This window comes from Cyrtonyx montezumae, unplaced genomic scaffold (genome assembly GCF_038088225.1).
Source record: "Cyrtonyx montezumae isolate F1298 unplaced genomic scaffold, pur_monq_1.0 scaffold_36, whole genome shotgun sequence".
In the NCBI taxonomy this organism is placed as follows: domain Eukaryota; kingdom Metazoa; phylum Chordata; class Aves; order Galliformes; family Odontophoridae; genus Cyrtonyx; species Cyrtonyx montezumae.
Window position 1 is genome coordinate 1,434,682 of NW_027072041.1, and position 23,888 is coordinate 1,458,569.

Below are 23,888 nucleotides of genomic sequence, written 5' to 3' on the forward strand. Positions count from 1 at the left end.
GTTAATAAAAAGTAGCATTGAGAGGACATCAGTATGAGGGAGGCTTATAGTGTCTTCCTGGAAAATCAGCAATATTGTGCGCCCAACTAAAACAGCTGTTCAAAAGCACATAGCCTGTACTCATGAAAAGAGTACAGGAGGAACTAGAGTTCTGCCTGCTGTCCAACAGAGGCAAATAAGGTAACTTATATAACTGGAACATTATCAGGCTGGGACGACAAGAAGTTGCCCACTACCTAAGAGTAGTGTGAATGGGTAGAGCTCTGCAATTGGCAGTAAGCCCATAACCCCAGTAAGAACTCATGGTTAGGATTAGTATGAAAGACCAATGCGTCTGAAGTGTAACCCTGACCTTCAAGAAGGATCATAAAAACTAGAGCGCTCAGCCTTACCTCAATTCCTGAGAGGTGTTGGTGCACATAATGACAAGATGATCATTGGCAGTAGTCAAGTATTCACAAATGGGAAATTATGCTTAACTGACCCAACAGACTTGTCTGATGACTGGCTCAGTGAATGACTGGAAGATGGTTATACTAATTTAGTAAATCTTTTGATACTGTAACATGTGAAATGCTCATAGACAGGCTGATGAGCGACAGACTAGATGAGTAAGTAATAAGATGGATTAATATGAGGACAAACTACTGGATTCAAAGTGTTCTACGCAATGGTGGAGTATCTCAGGTACCATCACTGGGACAAATAATATTTAACATCTTCATTAATGACTGGAAAATGGACTGAGTGCACCCCATCAAGTTTGCAGATGACATTAAGCTATAGTAGTGGTTCTTGAACTAGATGATTGTGAAGTAATTTGGAGCAATTGTGTAAGGCTGGACAAATAGGCCAACAGGAACCTCATGAAGTTAACATCAGGAGGTGCAAGGTACTTTTCAAGGGGAGGAATAAGCCCACTCTCAAAGCACAGGCTGGGGTCTAAACCAGCTGGAAGGTAGTGTGTCAGAAAATTCCCTGTGGGTCCAGATGGACACCAAGTAGACCACAAATCAGCAATGTGCAAGGAGGCTGACACCATCCCAAGCTGCACTGAAAAGAGCACTCTGCCAGCAGGCTGAGAGAGGTAACCCAATATTCACACTTGACCCTCAAGTAAGAGATGTGAAAGGAAATACAGAAGCAAGGCCAAAGAAAGGTGAGAAAGATATAAGAAAAGATTGGAGCATTAATTCTGGAAGGAGAAGATGAGAAAAAAATAGAATTGTTCAGACACAGAAAGGAAAAATGACTCAGGGAGATATTATCAACAGATAAGAATATCTGATGGGTGGGTATAAAGAAGATGCAGACAGATTACTCTCAGAGATAAGAAAAGAGAAAAATAACAAAATTAAACCTAAGAAGAGTATTTTTTATCTTTTTTAAACAATGGAAGAGAATACCCAGAAATGCTGTGGAGTCTCAATCATTAGAGATTCTCAAACTCAGCTATCCTGGGACGCTACCTTGGAAAGCCCTCTCTAGCAGTATACAAAATCAACATCATGATAATCAGAAAAATAGTTAAAGAGAAAATGAATTTCAGACCAAAATGTCTACTAACATGCTTATTCAAACTAATGAGCTACTAAGCACTCCACAAAAAGGACAAGTACTATTACTGCAGGTTAAGGATATCAATTGCTACTTAAAATGATACCCTTAAGTCAGTATGGAACAGACTAAATAATTTTAAAATTGCAAATTGGATGCAAAAAGGTCATGATAAGCACTACAGATATATGTGCCTATGTACACATATGTAACTCACACACACAAGTATAACACTCTTTATAGATGTTATACACATAACTAGATGTGTATGTATACACATACAAGTGGGATATATACATACAAATATAAGTACAAGTAGTAAAAATGCTGCATACTGCACTCCAAACAAATGCAAATGTAAGCAAAAATTCTCCATCAGCAACACTAAGTGAAAACAGAATATTCTTCCAGCTAAGCACAAAAACTGGAAGACAGCAGGCCTTTTTCCCAACAAACACACCATGACACGCAAAGTAGTGTTTAAACCCACTGATATCACAGAGATTTAAAACCAAAAATCACAAGTATTTGAGTAGAATTTCGAGACGTATACAATGGAAAATCAAGAATGTATAGAAAGTGAGATGAACTCTTCATAGGAAGAGCCTGCTATGAAAAATAGTATTTAATAGGGTTTTTTTGCAAGTCAAAACACAAGAACAGAAAAAATTCATTTCAGACACAAAAATAAGATAATAGTAACTCAAGGAGATTTTGTTTTAAACATTGAAAATACCTATCTAATTACTTCCACATTTGCATTTAGAAAAATTTGAAGTTCTTTTCACTGAAACAAACATAAAATCTGATCATTTACAGAGAAAAAGGAGTTCAAGCTGCTGATTCAGAGTGAAACTATTTTTTCTTAGAGAACAACTTTTTCTAAGAAACTCATTCACTGACTTTTGAGCTACAGAAGAAAGATTAGACTAAACATTTTTTTTTTAAATCATTAAAATTGTATTTAACTGCTAAACACAAAACAAACAATTCTTACAAAAAAATTAGAAAAAAATGTATGACATTGATTGGAGTTTCATAAAAATAATTCTAGGAAAAATCAGTATTAGAAACTTATCCTCCATGTTTATGAAAAATATGCACAATTCAAAATAATTACTTTAACATATTCCAAAATCTTTTGAACTAATTGTGTCTATATATTCTTCTGCACATTGCTTTTCATGTTCTCTGAAAATATTTAAAGAGATGAGAAAGAAAAATGAGCAAGGAAGAAATAATATGGAACCTACATAGTTCAGTCTACAAGAAAATGCTTAGATGTAAGCATTAATCAGAATGGTCAAATGATATCTGAACACATTAGACACTATTAGTGAAATACAGGCCCTCGTTTTATGTGATTCAGAATATTGCAACACATTTTAAATACATCTAAATATCACAGCAACTAGGTGTCAACAAGCACTATAATTAAAAATGCAAATAAAATCTCAGTAACCTAAAGTAAAACCATAAATAAAATTGCACTTTCAATATCAATTTACTTCTAGTTTAACAAAAAATAATTCTATACAACATAGACAACCTATGGTCATACAAATAGAACACAAGGACTTCAAAACTAACTTGTAGCAACATAATTAGACATTACTACTGTCGTTACAATTACTGGAATGTTTTTAAACTAGATTAGAAGTGGGAGAAAAAATCTAGATTCTAAACTAAACTGAAACAACTCTTTTAATTTAGATAGATGAGATTTACTGAGGACATATATGCCCTGAGCTTCCATTTATAAATGTGTCTCCCATCACATTTAAATTGGTATAATAAAGAAATCCTTTGGACTGATAAAAAGGTAGTTTTGGTGGATGAAGGAAAAGCTGAATTACACACATATCAACCCATACATGGTCCTTGTATTCAAGTACAAGAGTTCTGGAAAACAGGACCACAAACTGAGGAGCCACTAAAACAAACTATTCATTTTGGACTTTGCATAATTCACTGGGACCATAAGTGAAGACATGACTACTGATATCAATACATAGAAAAGTGAAGTTCTGAGTTAAGAACTGTCATATCATTAGCTATCACTTGTCCTTCTAATTTGTTTTCAAATTATTTTTTAAAGTTGCATTTAATCTTTCTTAACGCTCTCTCAGCTTTTAGGTAAACCCAGATATCAGACTATCTCCCTCTATATGTACACTTGCCTATTTGAAATGAATCCAGAGGACTAGAGGATGATGCTGAGATACAGTCTACCAATTAGAGTATCTGGAATAACACTTAACCTGCTACTTCTAGGTCTAATTTTCCATTTATGTTCATGACTTAACTGACAAAAAATACTTATTTTTTTTCCTAATTAGTGAAAAAGTATATTACAGTCAATTTTACAGGATGAAAAGTTTCTAGACTTATCGGGGCATACAGTCATTAATGGAGGCACCACATTGAGAAATAATGCACCACTACTGCTCTTAGTTCAGAAATTAGATGTACATAAGAATCATAAGATTTTCTCAAGAGATGAAAGAAACAATGAAGAGCAGAAATGACAAAAACAAAAAACAAACAAAAAAAACCCACAACCAAACAAACAGGAAAACTCAGAGACATGGGAGATGTCTGCATGTTATCAATGTGGAAAAACTCAAGTGTTGGTTTAAAATAAGACACTTCAGGTAGCTTGAACAGTCTTGCCCATATAAAAACAAGAAATAATCTAATGAACAATCTTCTCTTCTCCCCATTAAACTCCTTCATGTTATACTAGCACTTCTAGAGGCAGGGTCCTTTTGTGATCAACAGGTTGACACTACATAAAAACAGTACAATCTGGATTGCAGAACTCAGATTTGACACCTTGCCCTGCCATTAACAATACTTAAAATTCATAGTACTCCTTAGTCTAGAGATACCTCTAGTGCTTGTATCTGAAAAGAGCATCAGCTGATGTTCTCTCGTATCCTTAAGGATAATATTAAATAAAAAATGCATATCTCATACATAATAACAGTTTTAGAGTAAAATGTGGCTTCCTAGAGATGTAAATGGAATGAATTGTTATGGTCACTCCAGAAGTATATAAGTATACTGTAAATATTGTTAATGTTCAACACATCACCACTTCAGGTGACACTTAGCTTTTTCATCATCATACTTTTGGTGAACATGCTGGGGTATTGAGTACCTCTGTTATGAAGGGAATACAATTCAAGTAATCTCTATATTATATTACTTGTAATTCAGAAATACAATAGAGTGACAGGTACTAGGAATTATGGCTTCCCAGGGGAATGGCACAGATACCATGAAAAGGTTTACAGCACATAACAAAGAGTAACCTCGAAATCTCACGGCTGCAAAATAAAGGCTGAGTAGAAATCTAACTGCCTTATAATTTAAAACACAGAGTTAAACAGCATGAGTCATAGGGAGAAAAAATAAAAAAACTGAAACCAAAAAAAGAAAAAAAAAGAAAAAAAATCACTGTAAAGTGGTCAGGAATAGATTCAGGCTAGAAGCTGATCAAAGGATTGAATTCACAGAACATGCTTCCAGGAACATGGCAGCAAGAAATTCTAATTTATCTTACAATAAGGCTTGATATATCTGCTAACAGTTTACTATTGCCTGATATCTTTGACAGCAAAACACAAGTCTCAGTGAATCAAGCAGATCTTTCCAGTTTGATGTTCAGAGTTCCATCAGATTTCCAACCCACCTGTGACACAGACTACCACTAAGTGTTGAACAGTAAGGACAAATGTCCAAACCCTGATGTTTAGCGTAACAAAATGATGAAGACACATTGAAATTATTTTTCCAAAGAAAACAGCAGGATTTAGATTCAAGAACATGAAAATGGAAAGTCTACCAGAAACTGAATTTAAGCACAGAAAATATAACAATAAAATGCTTTTCAGAGTTACTTCAGCAGTTAGAAACTAAACCAAATTAGATCAACTGTGCTTTCAAAAATGAAGCCAACAAAGAAAGTTGACATCTGACAAGCATGATGAGTTATGTCAAAACTGGCTGTTCACAGGTCTTAAAAATATGTATTTTCCAACAGTCTTTTACATAAATACTTTTACTGGATGACTTTTTAAAATTCACCTGCTATTCTGCAGGACCAGAGTTGGACAAGAGTACTTCTACAAAATTTTGGTCCCTGTAAATTCACTGAGAGATATTGCCTCTTAGAAAAAATATTTATTAGTGACTACATAGGTACAGTTTAACTAAAAAAACTCCCTCTTACTCACACAGATAGATATGTAGTTCAGAGCAAAAAGTTTTCATCACACCAGAAAAATGTGCACCTAGAACCCTAGACAGTTACAGACATGTCAGCTGAAAAAATACTTTTCTCTATCTGCCTGTACTACAATACTACATATAAAAGAAGTAATCATAAGAAAATAAAAAAGGAGTTTTTTTAGCTTCCTCCTTTTCCTCAGCCAGCACTTGTTTTTAATGAACACTGTGCTTCTTGTCTGTACCTCAAAAACTGTGAAGGGTGAGGAAGGTAAGTATAGAGCAGACTGGGATAAGAGAAAGCAAAGGGAAAGAATGAGAAAGAAACATTTGAGATCAGATTTTTACCTCCAGAAACTCAAAATAGATGATGGCAAGAACAATATTACAAGGCAAACATGGTATTTTCCACAACATCTTTCAAAGAAAGCTTTGCCAGCGTAAACATAAAACTGAACATTCTGTATGACACATTTAAAACACTAAGTTTTAAACAAGGATTAAGTAAAAGAAAAAAGTATCAATTACAAAAATAGAAGGAATAACCAAACAGTTCAGTCACAAAGCCCACACTATTCTAAGACCCTGACCTACAAGGGAGTAGAAAATGCATAACTTGCCTCTTAGATTTTTTCCTTTCTGCAGCTATCACTTCCTTTGGTTTATATAAAACTTGGGCTTTTACAATTAAAAGCCAATAGAAAAATAATTTACCTATGTATCTTAGGAAAAGAAACTACAATATTTTTAATCACAAAAAATACAGTATTTCAGATTCTTAGTTTGTATCATTAGCTACTGAAACTGGTGTATTCACTACTGAATTGTGTTCACTACTGAATTCACTACTGAACTGTGAATTCTATAAAATATAAAAAACTTAGCATAAACCTGCTTGTTTCACAACAGAAATATCAACAAGACACTTGTAGCCAAAGCCAATTTATTAAGAAATATTAGCAGATACTGAATAACAATGATATTGAACAAATATATGTACGTATAATGTAAAGTACAATTCACATACTAGTGACATCACCCATATCCTGAGTTTCAAGAGAAGCATGGCCAGCAAGGTGAGGGAGATGATCTCACCCCTCTACTCTATGCTGGTAAGGCCTCATATGGAGTACTGTGTCCAGATGTCGAGTCTTCAGTAAAGGAGAGACATAGATCTGTTGGAATGCATCTAGAGTAGGGCCACGAAAATGATCCAACTGATGGAACACTTCTCTTACGAGGACAGGTTGAGAGAGCTGGGGCTATTCAGCCTGGAAACCTGTTTCCTTCAGTAAAATGTCCTATTAAACTTGTTTACTTGTTTGAAAATTGAGAACTCAACCACTATGCCTTTTAAATACGAAAATAAATGGATACTACTTTTTCCAGTAGTTTCAAACAAATAGTAGGAAGATCATGTACTTCAAAAGCATCAAAGATCATATTTCTAATTGTTTACAGAAAGAGTAATACTGACTCCTTACTGTAAATGTATCTCCATTTAGAAAGCAGAATGTTCATATGGATGACCTGCACCTCAACTGCAGCAATGCAGGCACAGCTTGAGAGAACAGTGAAGAATGTAATATTTCCTCTCAGTCCACTTAAAACTACCAATTTGACTACTGCTATTAACATCATTTTGAGGGCTTCAGTAGTCTAGTCAATATACACACTCCACACTTCCAATCTTTTCCATATCTCAGAAAATATAACACTTATCTTCTAAATCCAGTTTAAGATGTGTAACACTTAAGATAAAACTTAAATCACTTCACTTCTAATTTTTAGAATACATCTCCATAGATTCTTGCTGATTCTATCAGATTATACTCTAATCAAAAAGTAAAAGACAGGCTTAAATTCATTTTCTAAGGTTAGGGCATTTGCCCTCTCCACTTAAATTAATATGTCACTTATATTGGTATTTTGTTACTTATAGTGGAGATTGGTCATTCTCAAACCTAATCCTAGTATTAAAGAATCTATATTTACTCTTACACAATCAGACATTTTACATTTTGTGGAAAAGTGTCCTATGAAAATGCACTCCGCGAGAAGATTCAGAGTTCAAGTTAAGAAAATCATGGAATACTTACTTAGCCCTGTTCATGTCACATTCTTTTTGGCTGAGTTCTTTCTGGTTCACTGCTAGCTGAGATGACAAGTTAGTGCATTTACTTATAAACTCTTTCAGTTGTTCTCTTGCATCTGCTAAATCGTTTTCCAGAGTCTGCAAAGAAAAATATATCTAGAGTATATTAAAAGTAATATGTAGGAAAGTTAAAATCTACTAAAATTACACATATTATCTACATGTGTAGGCATGTATTTGTGCAGATACATACACATCTTTATTTGTTTAGACCATAATAAATACAAATATGGATATAGGTATGCATGCATACATGGAAAATGTGAAATCCAGTAAAAAAGCATGTGAAATTTAGGTGGACACTTAATCTAAGGAGTTTCACTTAATTCATCTGTTGCACATAGTAGAATAAAATCTACAATGCAATTCTATCTACAAAGCAATACTACAGTATTTAACTACTGATTAAATTCTGCTTTCTGTTTTGATATCAAACAGAAAAATAAGGTAATAGTAACAGAAATCATGTCATGCTTCTATCGCTTTAAATTCTCTTAAGACTGTACAATATTTAACATGGGAATTAAGAATTCTGCTTGTAAGTTCTCCTTGTCAGTCTCAGATGTTCTGGATTTGGCACTTATAATTCAGAAAAAGAAACAGCATACAAGGAAAAAAATAATGGAATTGCTCACTGAAAACAATGTTAACAAGTCATAGCTCTTCTTTTACTGACAGTCTAACTGTAGAAGTTAGCAAAGTACATAGAGGTATCTAAGAAATATAGACGTACAGAGCAAGCCAGCTCACCCAAACAGGAATTAAATGTCTCTACATAGCGATCTTTACTAAAGTTCTCTGGAAGAGTAAGAGATTAGAATAGCACTTTAGACATTAAGAAGCTTGATATGATTATTCTATGATATTATGAGTCTCCCAGGATGTTTTGAGGCAAAAATGGAAATAGATACAGTACAGCAGTATCTAGATCAGAGTTTCAGAATGTGGCAATGTCTTTAGACCTACTTCAATACTATGCTACTCATAAACATAATTACTTATTCTCAGTATGGCAAGTATTCTTGGATTCATCTATAAAATAAAATAAATACCTCCTAGTAGAATAGCTTTCCAAATCTTCCATTATGTAGACATAATTAAAGAAATAAAGAAATGCTCATATTTCCATTTCACCAATGATATCTCAAATATCAAAATATTTTGAAATGTTGAAATATAGTTCACTTAAAACCAGTGAATAGTGAATTATCTTATTTTAAATAGCACACATATTACATATCTGGATGTATCAGAAGTGCACTGCAATCAAATTCTTTGAATTTTGACACTAATTATTACATCCTGTTATAAACAGTAACCTTAATTTGGAGAAATAGCAATGAATAAATGAAAAAATATTTGTTTCATACTAACTCTCAGGTTACTACACCTGGTTTATTCCACTGATCAGTCACTATTCAATTTCAAAGGCTGGATAACAAAAATTACTTTTCTCAGACAACAGATCTGAGAATGATAGGAGAAAGTTCATTATGTCATGATAATGTCTAATGAGATTTACAATGTAATAAGCCAGATAATTTACTGTTTCTCCTGAGTACTGCTTTTATCACACTGGTAAGAAGTCACGGCTTATGTGAAGTATTATTGCCAACTTAAAATTTTAAAGTTATAGAAGTGACAGTAGCTCACATTTTCTGTGAATAAATGCTATCTAAGTATCATCTATATCATGCTAACAAGTTGCAAAAGTTTCGGTATAAATTAAATAAAAAAAAACACCTGATCTCACCAAATCTCAAGTTCCCATTATCCACTGCAGGATAAGATACATGGAATAGATAAAAGATGACTTTGTCTGAAATAAAACTTTATAAAGCTATACAATTGTGGAAATTAAAAACAGGATGCTATGAAACAGAAAAATACAGCAATATCATATAGTGAGGCATTCAGCATAATCTTAGTGCACCAATCAGAAAACCAAGATCATGAAATCCTCTAATCTTCTTACATTCAAATCCTGAATATTTTCTTTAATAATGCAATTCAATAATTGCATTTTAGTTGATACAGTACTTGAGAAAGCAGTTTCATTATGCAATTTGAACTGATTTTCAAATTAATCTGAATTGTGCATTTTGACTGATTAGAATTAAAAATTGTAAAACATTAAGGAATATACTAAAGTAAATGCTATTTAAAATACAGTTAGTCAAAATACCTAATAACTCAAATATTATGGGAAAGACAATGTGTATTTCTGAGAAAAACAAAAAGTATGGTAAATGATCTGATATCAGCTTCTGCATAACTGTACTGAAAGTGAAGCATGAAAATTAAATCTACTGTTAACACTCATGAGACGTGGAGACCCTAACTAAAATGAAATGAAGATCAGCAGCAGAAAAATAAGGTAAAAATATTACATAAGTATTTCATTTACTTCATACTCAAGAATAATAAACTCCAAACATTTAAAGTCAAGGTGAATTCTAAGCTAACTTAAAACATGAAAAGAAGAACAGACAGATAAGGCATGAAGAAGCACAGCTTCACACAGGCTGTCAACCCAAAGTGAATTAATGCAAAGGTTTTACTTGTAGATCCAAACACCTTTTAAACAGTTTATTTGTTTTCATTTTTTTTCTTGTTGCTGTGAATTGACAGAAATAAGAGCATTTTTTTCAAATTCCCACCTTAACAAAAACAATTCTTCAGAGGAACCAAAATTCTAGACTTCTCTTGACAGAGATAGCTGTTTCTCAGCATGCTTCATTTTAAAAGAGAACGACTCTCACCATGTCTTTAACAGCTCTAACCTTCAGACATCAGGTACTTTTAAAAGCACATTGTCAACTAGAAAATATCAAAACAGTATGCAATTCTACTGTCTTTTAGGCCACCTCTGCTTAAAACCTGCCAGTCTGCACTTTTTGTAAATTTAAATTAAATAGACAATCAAGACATAGCAGGTTTGATTTTTTTAATCTCAAATTTTACATGTATTATTTCAGACTATGAGTTCTGTTTCTAGAGAACATTTAACACTTTTTGGTTAGGAATCATTTAAAAACTCAAACAATTTTTATCTATAATAATTTCTACAGTAACTTGAGAACAACAGTACAATCCCATTATTGAATCTGCTCATAAATTATCTTTTAAAAGCATTATAGGGACATGTTATATTACATTAGAACATAATCTGCAGCCCACTATAGTGCAGTGTGATAATGTTGTACTTGGTCTCTGAGGATTAGGGAAATTATTATTCCTTATATTTGTAAGCAATCCTGTTAAGAGCCAATCTGACATCCAGTATTGATCCTTGAGAGCACAGAGTTAGAAGGAGGGAATGTCCAGAATAGAGATACAAACTCAAATTTAGGTTTAAATTTTCTAACGAATATTTACAGGAAAACTATATGCAAAAATGGGAATAAACTATAAAATCAACTGTGTGATATTTACAAACGCATACTTTATCAGATGCAGGCAAAAAATTATAAGATATTATTACTACCTAGAAGTCAAATGTAGTGTTTCCCTTTTGCAGACAGCATTTTTAATATGCTTTACAATTCCCCTAAAAGTCCTGTGAGATAATCAGCTACACCTAAATCTGTCCACTACCAAAAGGTCAATTGTCTAACATCACATAGGAAAAACAAGGTGCAAGTAGGGGCATCACAACCACAGCATATGGTGGTTAAACACAAGTGGGCAGCTAAGCTCTACCAGGCCACTCTCTCACTTCACCTCAGGACGGGAAGAAAATCACAGTCACAGAATTGTAGGGGCTGGAAGGGACCTCTAGAGATCATTGAGTTCAACCCCCCTGCCACAGCAGCTCCCTAGCCCAGGTTGCACAGGTGGGCATCCAGGCGGGTCTGGAAAGAATCCAGAGAAGGAGACTCCACCACCTCTCTGTGCAGCTGTGCCACTGCTCCGTCACTGCACTGCGAAGACGTTCCCATGCACGTTTGTGCAGAACTTCCTATGCTTCAGTTTGTGGCCATTTCCCCTTGTCCTATCACGTGAAATCTAAAAACAAACTGAAACAACTTTCCTCATCTACTTTCTGCTGCTTCCACCCACTGAGAAACACAGAAGAATGGGGGCTGTAGTCAGTGCCTAACACTCAATCTCTGAAGCTCCACCATGGTTACTTTGCCCCTGCTTCATCAGGATGCTATCCTTCCCAAACTAGTTCTGTGTGGATTTCCAACAGGCTGTAGCTCTCCAAGCACAGCTCTAACATGGCTCTGTACCTTCAAAAGCACACACCCTTGCGCACACACAGGTCCCTGCAGGCAGTAAATTCCTCTGAAGAGCAGCCATATTGTCGAGCACATCTACTGTTCAGGGTTTTTTTTTGTTTGTTTTTTGTTTTTTTGTCTTCTGCAAACCTGATGCACCTGCTATCTCTCCTCCAGGTCACTAATGAAGATATGAAACAAGATAGGACGAAGTTTAATCCTGCAGGATGCCACTTACTACCAACAACCCACGTATAATCTATTAACCATAGCCCTCTGAATTCAAATATTCAAAAAGTTTTTTTTAAGCATGTTGTTACTCATCCATCCGACTACAGAGGAAAATGGCAAGGCAATGTAAAAAAAATTCTTGCTAAAGTTCAGGTCAATCACATTCACTGCTCTCCTTTTGTCAACAGATGCAATCATTTTATCACAGAAGATAATGGTGTTTTTCAAGAACGACTTAGTCCTGGTATATCCATGCTGACTGCTTATAGCTGTTTTCTCAATTATGTTCCCAGAAACAGATTCCAGTAAGACCTTCTCTGTAGTACGCTTGGGGACAAAAGTGAGACTGATCCATCTTTGGTCTTGGATCATGCTTTTCATTGGAGATCTCCCCTAATCTCCACAACTTTTGACATGACTTAACCCTCTCAGTAGCCTTGGAAGCAGTTCAGCTGGTCACATGGATAGTCAAGTTCTCTCTACCGACACCACTTAATCCATTGCTGATAGGAACCTCTGGAATCCTGCCTCTATTATAAGCTTTATTTACTTCCTCCTGCCACTAATTCACACTTCCTGTCATGAAAAGGCCCACATTTTCCTTGTTTGAAGTTTCAGTAGTGCAAAAGATTTCTTTTTTTTACTGTACTCACTTGCAAACCCCAACTGGAGAAGGGGTACCACTTTCCCTGTGAGCCCAAGCAACGTATCTGAATCCCTCCTGCGTAGTTCTTACAGCCTGCACATTGTTTTCTATTTTCCTGCCATACACCGGCATTTGCTGATACATTTTTAGTAAAGCTGGTTTCCCAATGCATTCACTTGTTTTCCTGAGTAACAAAGTGGAAGACATTTTGGCTTGGTGGAGGTTATCTTTAGAGGCTTCTAGCTTCTCCTGAGCTCTTAGGTGCTCAAGGGATTTTCATGAGATTCCACCTGTTTCCACCTATTCCCCAGCACTCCTTTATTCTAGGTTTGTACTGCCCTACTGTCCTCTTCATCTTTTCAGGATCTTAAGATCCAGAATTTCATGTTCACTACTACCATGGCTGCCACTGATTATTAGTTCCCCAATTAGCTCTTCCTTGATTTTGAATGCAGACCCAGCTGCATGTAATTCCTGGTTGGCTCAGGAAGCACTTTTCTTCTCACAAATTTTCTTCTAACACACCATTTTGATTTCATTGTCACCCCAATACAAAACTCCAATACTATTTATTCCAATGCCTGAAATCATACACAAACCATACAAATAATTGAAATGATATTAGAAGCAGTACCTTAAAGAATTTGAAATATGTTAAAACATTTGTAAATCATTAAAATACTACCCTCAAACTGTCAGCAAATCACTTACTGTTCTGGAAATTACATAATCTTTTCATCACAACCACCCCAAGGGCTACAATTTGCAAGAACTTAACTTCTTATGTTAAAAGATCTAAATGAAACTCTGTATGAAGGTTTTTGATCAGAAAGGAAACAGAAGTGTCACCAAAACAAATTGCTGGGGAAGCAGGAGGGGGGGGAGTTGAGATGTTACTGGGCAATATTAATACTTAATATTAACACTTAATACTCAGTTGCTATATTTAATATACCAGAAGGTAACACACATTTCACAGAATCACAGAATTGCAGGGGTTGGAAGGGACCTCTAGAGATCACCGAGTCCAACCCCCTGCCAAAGCAGCTCCCTAGCCCAGGTTGCACAGGTTGGCATCCAGGTGGGTCTGGAACGAATCCAGAGGAGACTCCACCACCTCTCTGTGCAGCTGTGCCACTGCTCCGTCACTGCACTGGGAAGAAGTTCTCATTTGTGCAGAACTTCCTGTGCTTCAGTTTGTGGCCATTTCCCCTTATCCTATCACCACTCACTGCTGAGAAGAGTCCAGCCTAGACCCTTTGCCTTCCACTCCTTATGTATCTATAGATGTGGATCAGGTCCGAGTTTTCTGTTCTCAAGGCAGAAACAGACCCAGGTCTCTCAGCCTTTCCTCATAAGGGAGGTGCTCCATGCCCTTTATCATCTTTGTTGCCCTCAGATGGACTCTTTTGTGGAGATCCCTGTCTTTTTTGTACCAGGAAGCCCAGAACTGGACACAGTACTCCAGGTGAGGCCCCACCAGCGCAGAGTAGAGGAGGATCACTTCCTTTGACTGGCTGGCCACCCTCTTTTTAGTGCAAGGATCCTACTGGCCTTCTTGGCCACCAGGGCACACTGCTGGCTCATGGCCAGCCTGTCATCCACCAGGACACCCAGGTCCCTCTCCTCAGAGCTCCTCTCCAGAGGGTCATCCCCCTCCCTAGGTGCAAAACTCCACACTTGCTCTTGCTAAACCTCATCTGGTTCCCTTCTGCCCAACTCTCCAGCCTGTCCAGGTCTCGGTGAATGGCAGCACAGCCTGCCAGTGTGTCAACAACTCTTCCCAGCTTCATATTATCAGCAAATTTGCTGAGAGTGTACTCTATCCCCTCATCAAGGTCACTGATGAGATGTTGAACAGGACTGGACCCCGCAATGACCCCAGAAGAACACTGCTAAACACAGGCATCCAACTGGACTCTGCACCGCCAGTCATAACTCTCTGAGCTCTGCCAGTCAGCCAGTTCTCAACCCAACTCACTGTCCACTCACCTATTCCACAGTTCCTCAAGCTTTCTTATAAGGGGAGACAATGTCAAATGCCTTGCTGAAATAAAGGTAGACTACATCGTGTTCTCCCCCAGTCCACTAAGCCAGTAAGGACATCAGTAATGAAACTGGTAGTATAAGAAAAGTGTTGTGAGAATTCATTAGCCATTTTAATAAATGTATCCACTGCCTCTTATGTAAGCCAGTTTCAAAAACTCGGATGCCATTTTTGCAACTTTTCCTTAAAAAAAGAAATTAAAAAATAAATTGCCAATTCTCTCCTAAAAGGATAAAGTAACATTTAAATAAAAGATATAACATTCTGTACAATGTACCCAATTATTTCCTTTTTCTTTTTATCGCAAACAATGGAAATCACTTTTTAGTATAGTATATTCAATAATAAGGCCTCCACAGAGGGGAGCCCTCTGGAGTTTAGAACACAATTTATTCAAAACTGCAGTTGAAGTTTTAATGTGTTCTTCCAAAACAAATATCAGGTCTGCTGCAACGAAATCATAGGCAAGTAAATAATATACTGAGAAAAAAAATTGTGAATGGATAATACTTTTAAGCTTTTATTATTTCATATATATTTTATTTTAAAATACAGTATCTTTTATTTTTTAATGATTACATTTTAAGATGACTATTTGAAGTCAGATTCCTGCTTTGCAACATCAATTTTTAAAAAGCTGTGGGTCTTAAGTGAAGGAATGTAAATGAATGCAAGTCCCCACTGGTAGATTTGAATATATAACTTGTTATTTAAAGAAAATAACTTGTAGTGAAAATGTCTGGAGAAGTTATTTCTGAAATAACATCCACAAATCCACTCCACTTCATACCTTTATTCTGACATCACTGCCAGATTTTTCTGCTTTCCATTGTACCTCTTGCTTCCTCAGTTTCTCCAGGTCATTTAGCAGGTCAGCACAGCAAGCATTTAATCCCTTATTTTCCTCCTCCAGGCTTTTTATAACCAGTCTGTTTTGCTCTTCCTTCTTCTGTGCACACTCCTCAGTGTCCTGTAGAACAGTACCACAAGGGCCGATAAACAAAAAAAGTGAGAACTAATCAGCAAATATAAACTGTGCAGTTTCACCCTCACAGCAGCTTCTTCTATATTTGATGGCCAAGGTCACCTGTGTACTTTTATTGGCCTCTTTCATGCAGGTGGAAGGGTCATATTTTTTAGCTGGATGACAGCTTTGATGAGTACACATTTGCAAAGAGCCCATTAATTGATCAAGCTGCCTTTGATGCTGTCCCCAGCTATTTTTGAGACCCACACAGACATATCCTCCCAGACCTCGGCTTTATCAATTAATAATGCCAGTCCCATCAGAATCTAATTACAAGAAGCCACATCTTCACACTCCTACTTTCTTTGCTCCATTTCCATCATTAACTATTTATCTGAAAGTTATAAAGCTTGGATTCTTGTCTTTAAAGCATCTTCCTCAGAGTTCGCATGTGAGCAAATGGTAAGGTATAGCAAGGCCTAAGGCAATTTTTTCTCCAAGCTTGTCACTTTCTGTGCCACAAAGGCTGACACTGCTTAAAGAACTACTTCAAAGCTACAGTCTTATAAAACTATGTACTAGTCAATATACCTTAAGTTCTTGGCTTTTATCTTTAAATTTCTGCTTCAAATTACTGAATTCATTCTTCAAACAGGCATTTTCCTCATCCACAGCAATTTTTCTCTGAATCAAGTTATTTATCTCTTGCTGCTGTTCTGAGAGTCTCTATTAAAAAAAAAAATCTGCTAGAAAAGAAGCAATTTTAAAAAGAACATGCATTTACTGAAACCATTTTAGACCTATGTTATGTAAAAATCTACTATATGCAATTTTATAGCATTCTTTTCATTTCTTTACGATTTCAACCATGCCCAAAATTCCACCACCATAAAACACAGTAATGGGGAACTAAATTTTGCTGCTACAGAACAAAAAAGCAGTTATGTGCACAAATGAAGAGAAATTATCCGGTGAAGCTTAGACAAAGACAGTCATTTATACAAATTATATTTGTGGCTGAGGATTACATTAAAAATATGTTTTGACTTGCACTTAAAACACACCAAAAACACAACACAGAAATGAAAAATCTCCAAAATTCATGAAAAGAAAAAATTACTAAGAGAGGAAGCCAGAAAGATTATGACATACCATAGTAGGGAAGGAATTATGTCTAACTGAATTTGCAGCTCAAGCTTGTCAACTCTGTTGAACATAGGCAAGTTTTCTGTACTCCACATAGTAAAATCTCAATGCTATTAGAAAAAACAATTTCAACTTTCTGTGTAAGTTCTTGCATTTAATTTTTAAGACATTTGCATTAAAGCATCTCCAGTTCAATATATATAGTATTACTCCACATTTTTCCTCAGGAGGATGTTTTAAATCCACATGCTGTTGTGCCACTTACAGTAATCAAAATAGCATTTATACACATCACTTTCATCATGGTAATGCTATAACTGTGGAAGAAGCTTTTGTCTCAGGGTAAAAACAGTATTTTAAAGGTAAAGCAGTTCTATCTAAATGAAACACGTTCAGATTATAGCAGTCAAAATAAAGTATATCTTCATAAGGCTCGAAAATTCCAAATGGTTAATTCTGCCTCATGCAATGTCTGACATGAAAAAGAACAAAAACATATTAAGAAAAACAAAACAAACTAAATAAACAAACAAGCAAAAACACAACATGCATCAAATAATATAGCTGAAACTGCATCCAATAACCACTGCTTTTAAACCAGCAGGTAAAAGTTAGGACAAACAGTACCTATGTCACCAATAAACACTAAGTAATTCACCTACAAAAGAAACATACAGGCTAAAGGTAGAAGCCATGAATACAAGCCATTTATTACAAGCTATGAAAAGGCAGGCAGAGCTTGCTCAACATGCTGTACACTGACTGTCTGTTGGAATCCACAGCATCCATGCTACACAAGTAAGCTATCCACAATCCTCACAGACAGACTGGGCAATTTTGAAAATACTGTTCTGAATACCAGTATCTCTGTGAGATATAAATGTTCTCCTCTGTCCTCTTAGGTACTGCACTGAAACATCTGATTACTAGTTCAACATCAAAAACAACTCCTTTTTTCAGTATTCCTGGAGTTAAATACATAAAAAGCATTAATTCCACATATTTCATTTTAAGATTAAGGCATTGTTTCTTTTTTATCATTTAAGCCATACTAGTGAGCCACTGTGACAGTAAGACATCAAAAAAATAAATTTGAAGATGTGCAGTGACATTAATCTATGTATTTAGCAAGTCTTAGTCATTAAATGTATCACGGTTTCTTTTTGTGGATTGCATCTTTGCCTTCACCCATTACATCATTTACAGAGATCTTTAACTTTTGCTTAGTTATTACAAATGTCTGATTCTCTTGTATAGACCTCTTCCTTATTTCTACACATCATCTCCTCACCTTTCTTGCAAATATTTTTATTGCTCTACTATTTCTCCTACCACCGCCCTCAAATCTTTTGTATACATAATTCCTCTATACGCAGTAATTCTTTATCCTTCCAAACAATATCTCTATCCAAATTTTGTTCTTAATATGGCAACATTAATTACAAAATCGAAAACACTACACTACAGAGAGAAAATATTTTTCAAGAAAGAACAAACCTTAAAACTGGTTCAGCATGAGTAAGGGAATGCAATATAGCCAGTCTGTGTAGCAAAAAAAACAATCCATGAACAGATAAAGTCTAGTGAATATATAGTGTAGTGAGGCATGAGAGATATTTTATTTTTTACACAATAAAATAAAAAAGTTATTAAATTAGAGCAAAATCAATAGAAGTGAAAGAAAATACAGAAAACTCATTCTTACATACTGGAATTTTTCCTCACACATTAATTCAAACTGACCAACCAACCAGACAAAAAAATACTCAGAGGATTTCATTAATACACCTTTTTATAAACAATTGTCATGTTAGAACTAAAATGTGAGTATACTGAACTAGCTTCTATTTAAAACAGTGTTTACTTGGTAATTAAACCTTGATCCTCTAGCGCAATTGTTTATTTTTATAATATAACTAACTCCCCTGCAGAGACTCATTCTACAGCACTGGCATTTTGAATAAAAAGAATAAAGTTAACATTTTCCCAAAATTAGACATTCATAATCATCCTTCCATTTCTTCCAAAATAAAGATAAGCCTGAATTCAGAAATTTATAATACACTTTCTTCAGAAACATAACACACTTTATGATCCTTTTTAGTTTGAGTAATTTGTTATACGGGATGCTATCGTTCATCCACAAACCAGTGTGAATATGCTACATTAATTTCACAATATTCCAATAATGAAATTGTTAAGTACTACTGACAAGTTTAGAGTAATACACAAAGTATTTTAGATTTGATTCATATAAAAGCATATAGGTGATATGATAAAAAACAGCTCGTGCATTTTTCTGATTTACTTAGAAATCATTTTGGATAACCATGTAAAACAAACTCAGCCAGTTCACATTTCTGTTCTTGCTTTTTTGCTGTTTTTAATATATTTTTTAAATTCTTGTCTCCTTGATAAGAATATTTGTATTTTTGTCCTTGAAAGGTAGGATGGATTTACTTCAAGTCTGACAGCATGCATTAAGTTGACATTAAAGAGACTGAGAAGAAATATAATCTTAACCAAAGACTCCATATTCTGAACCTACAAGACATTAGACTTCAAAAAGCAAAATATCTGTTCAGACATTATTGCAGTTACAGGAACAAACTGTTGCTGGCAAATAATCATTAAGTCACATCTTTTTAAAAGCATGGATCTGTATTACCACCGAAAGAATTAGTTACTTTGCTTGCTTCCCTCACAATCCCCTAGTTCTAACAGAATTCTGTTACCTACATAGTGGCTCCTTGGTGTCTTCCTTCTACTTCATTACTTCATTGTTTAACATTTAACAGGACAAGTATATACTGAAATTTTTAGCCCTTTTAGAAGTCCTCTAAATTCACTCTAATAGAGTACAAGATTCACAAATATATACCTACAGAATCTCCAAGTTCAGCTCCAGCTCTAGTGTACACAAACTACATGTGTTGAAATTATGCATATATATATAAAGCATATGATAAGCATGTGTATGCATATACTTAACACACATATATATGTTTCATATATAACATACGCCTGTAAAGCAAAATCAGAAAGATCTTTGGGTCCAGTTTTTACTGCAATGCTTTCCAGCAGTGTGGATAATAATAAAGGCATGAAAATATAATAGAGGTACAAGTAGTTATTTCACATGACAGCATTTTGACAGACTCTGTCACATTAAAAAAAATCAAGAATTCACCATGTTCCACAGTATCTATTGTTTTTGTCTAGATAGTATACAAGACAGCTTAATGCTACAGAAAAACAATCTCAACTAGCTCTGCAAGTCGTGCTTGTTTGAATCCAGCAGCAAAGTTCAAGAGGCTGTTGACATCCTAGAGCACTTATTTAAACATAAATAAGACACTTGCAAAGGTTTTTTCATAGACAAGCTTGCAAATACAAGGAAGACCTGAATTAACTCTAAGGAAAACCAAAGGGATCTGCTGTTACACTTCTGCTTAGCTGAGAAGAAAGACTATCACTTCTATACTGTCAATGGCCAGAATGTGCCAGGCAACAGTATGTACAAAGAAAAAAAGAACCTCTAGGCCTTTACATTACTATGTAAGACCCCATCTATTACTGTAATAAAATGACATACATTCCACTTTCTCTACTACAGAAGTGTGTAGCAGTACACTTACAATGTACCCTACAGAAGATAAAAGTGAACACAAATAAGATAACTGGAATTAATAAGAAACTGATGTAGTTATCACAATAGAGAAACTTGTAAATTTTCACTTAAGATATCAGAAACTGACATCTTAAGTGAAATTAATTTACTAGCTACATTAGTATATTGCTCGTTAAATAAAAGTGAAAATACTCTATTTTAAAATGCATCTCTTCAAAATTTCTACTTCAACATCTACATGTATATTGTCCCCACTTTCAATATCTGTTTTTCCACATCAGCCACTTGAGGTCAACTCACTATGACTCACGATGCGCCCAGATTTCTCTCTTCCCTCCCAACTGTTTTTTTTCCTAGTAAGAATTAATATACCAGCAACACTTCACAGCTTTCCTCCTCATGCTCTCAGTTTTCTCTTTATATCTTTTAACGTCATTATTCTTCGTTTTTCTAAAACTGAACACCCAGAAGAATATATACTATTGCCAACCACACTAAGATACTGTAAGAGACTATTATTTTATGCCATTGGCTTGAAGTTTGCTGATGAACATGTCCGAACATGTCCAAGCTAGTCCTGGGCAAGGGTTGTGAAATCCTTTGTCTAAGGGACAAGCAGATGGGCATGTCCTGGGGCAACAAAGAGAGATAAGCTGCAGCTCAGTGGCCGCTGAACACTCTTTTGTGTGGTACTCATCTCCGTGGGCAGATAGCCATCTCAGGAGATGCTTGCCCAGCATGCTAGCACAGGATTTGTCACACAGGCAAGAGAAATGGAGGATAAAAGAGGAATCGACCACCATGAGGTTGGGGTTGGTGTTCTTCCATCGGAAACCTCATGAGCTGATCCCTGCTGCTGAACTCCCTCCTGGGCCTGCTGCCTGAGACATGCTGCTTTCTCCTGGACCTCGCCGCTCCTTCGAGGTGTTCCACCATCTGAACCCTCACGAGCTGATCACTGTTCGCTGCCTCTCCCGGTGCTGACCCCTCGCTGCTTCTCCGGTGCTGGCTGACACTGTTCCTGGACTTTCCCCACGCTGCTTCTCCTGTGCTGACCCGGTGCTGCTTCTCCAGGACAGCTGCTTGCTGCTCAGGGCTGCCCGTCGCTGCTGCTGTTCTCCCCGCTTCTGCCGCCCCTGCTCTTCTGCCTCGGACCGTCCCTAGGATCCTGGCTGGTGACTTTCCCTGCCCTGTACAAACCCTTGCTTCTTTCCTTCTTTCCTATCACTTACCTTCCCTTCCCCATCACTCTTAACATTGTCCACCTTCCCCATCTCCCTGGTCAATATTGGTAATAAACTGGTCGGACCAACATTTGAACCGTTGCTTCTTAATCTCATGCCGGGTATACACATAATTCAAGAACCTCATCTCCCTCCTTTATATTGGAGTGTGACAGATACAGTCTTCCCATAGAAAAAAAAACAAAAACAACCCTAACTAAAGAAAAAAAAAATTAAAAGAAATCCAGTCTTAATTTTATGATGCAGGATAAACAGAAGTTCTACGTAATTAATTCATGAAAAGGTATCAGTTTTTTATAGATGGCACCTGTGGAATTTTGCAATCTGTATGCTGTCCTTACATAGTTAAAATGATGCTAGCAGTTGATGATACAAAATATAATTATTTTTTACTCCATACAACTCCGAAACTAAAATGCTGACAATGCTAACTGGCTTTACAGCACTCTTAACATAGGATGCCTGTATTCAAATACCTGCTCAACTTGGAATTTCACAAGGCCAGGAAAAGTCAGGGGAGGAAGAAACACAACTGATGTGTATAGTGGATTAAAATGTAACTTGTGTAAGAGTATTATAAATATCTCATTATTCATTCCTGTTTTTCACATTTGCCCTTAAGCTGTAACAATCTTAACGGGGAAAAAAAAAAGAACAACAAAAAAGCCAGCATGGAGAGGAGGACTGAAGTGCAGGAAGCTGCCTGATTTTCCCACCATCAAACATCTGTTCTCATACCATTCTGTGCTTTCAAGAACTCTCAAAAATTAACAATTTTAAGGATTTACCAAATAAAAGAAATATGGAGATGCCAGAAGACATCAGCCTCTACCAACAACAGATGTCAATTAAATAACAGTAAATTATAGATGTATACAAGAAAGAAATCTCTTATGTCATCTATTAAAATGTTTTTACCTACCCTTTGCGCACTGCAGAAACAAGGCAGATCTTTTTTGCAGTTGGAAGAAAAAGGGGAAATCTTTTAAAGCACTTTCATTTCAAAAATATCAGGTGAAATGGTTTTACAAAGAAGCAAATCAGAAATACGAGTAGATTACATCATTTTTCAGATGTGGCATATGTACTTGCTTCTCTGCCACTAGCTGGACTTGCGCCTGAATTCTCACCTGACCCACAGATTAAGTAAGGTTCGTAGAGTATAATCCATTATAAACACTGTATTCCCCATTGCCCTCTTTAGGCTTGCCTGATGTGATTAATTTGGTGTCTTCAGCGAGGTTTGCTTTCTTAACTGTACTGCCCAACAGAATTTCTTAGTATTTCAACATATGCTGGAAATGCAGCAGGATTTCATATAGTGACATAATGAAACCTTGCAACTTTGGCATCTCACTTTCACTAGCAGCAAAATAACTATTTCTTGCCAGCAATATAAGTACATGACAATACCAACAAAACGTTATGCGTGCCACCTCTTTCCAAGTGAGTTCCTCCTAACAGTTCCCTGCAGCACTTTCTTTTGCTCACTCATTAGAAAGAAAGTTACACTACTCTCTTTACTCCTTGCCTTTACTCCATACCCTTTCCTCATCTGTAACACACATGTTGGCAGCAGCTGTTTTTTAGTAGTGACTGTGGAAGCAAAGTACTGCTTGCGGCACAGTTAAGATAAACGGTTGACAAGAGTCACAAGTTCCTTCCACTTCAGAGGAGTCCCTTCACAAGAACAGATTTCTATTTAGGAAACCAGGCAGCAATGCTGAAAACCTGCCTGTTTTCCTCTAAGGGCAGCTCTTCAGATAATACAATGCTGACAAAGCAGTCTACACGACAATCTTGCCACA

The 23,888-nt window shown here is 36.0% G+C and overlaps 1 protein-coding gene across 1 annotated transcript in view; it reads right to left on the reverse strand.

Annotated features, from left to right (window-relative positions):
- The window catches only part of CNTLN (centlein), a 194,148-nt gene that overhangs the window by 131,853 nt on the left and 38,407 nt on the right, over positions 1 to 23,888 (reverse strand). The window contains exons 4-6 of the mRNA XM_065745640.1: positions 16,651 to 16,785; positions 15,883 to 16,062; positions 7,890 to 8,023 (exon numbers count right to left, since the gene is read on the reverse strand). Coding sequence (XP_065601712.1) covers positions 7,890 to 8,023; positions 15,883 to 16,062; positions 16,651 to 16,785 — 449 coding nt within the window. The remainder of the gene's footprint in view (positions 1 to 7,889; positions 8,024 to 15,882; positions 16,063 to 16,650; positions 16,786 to 23,888) is intronic.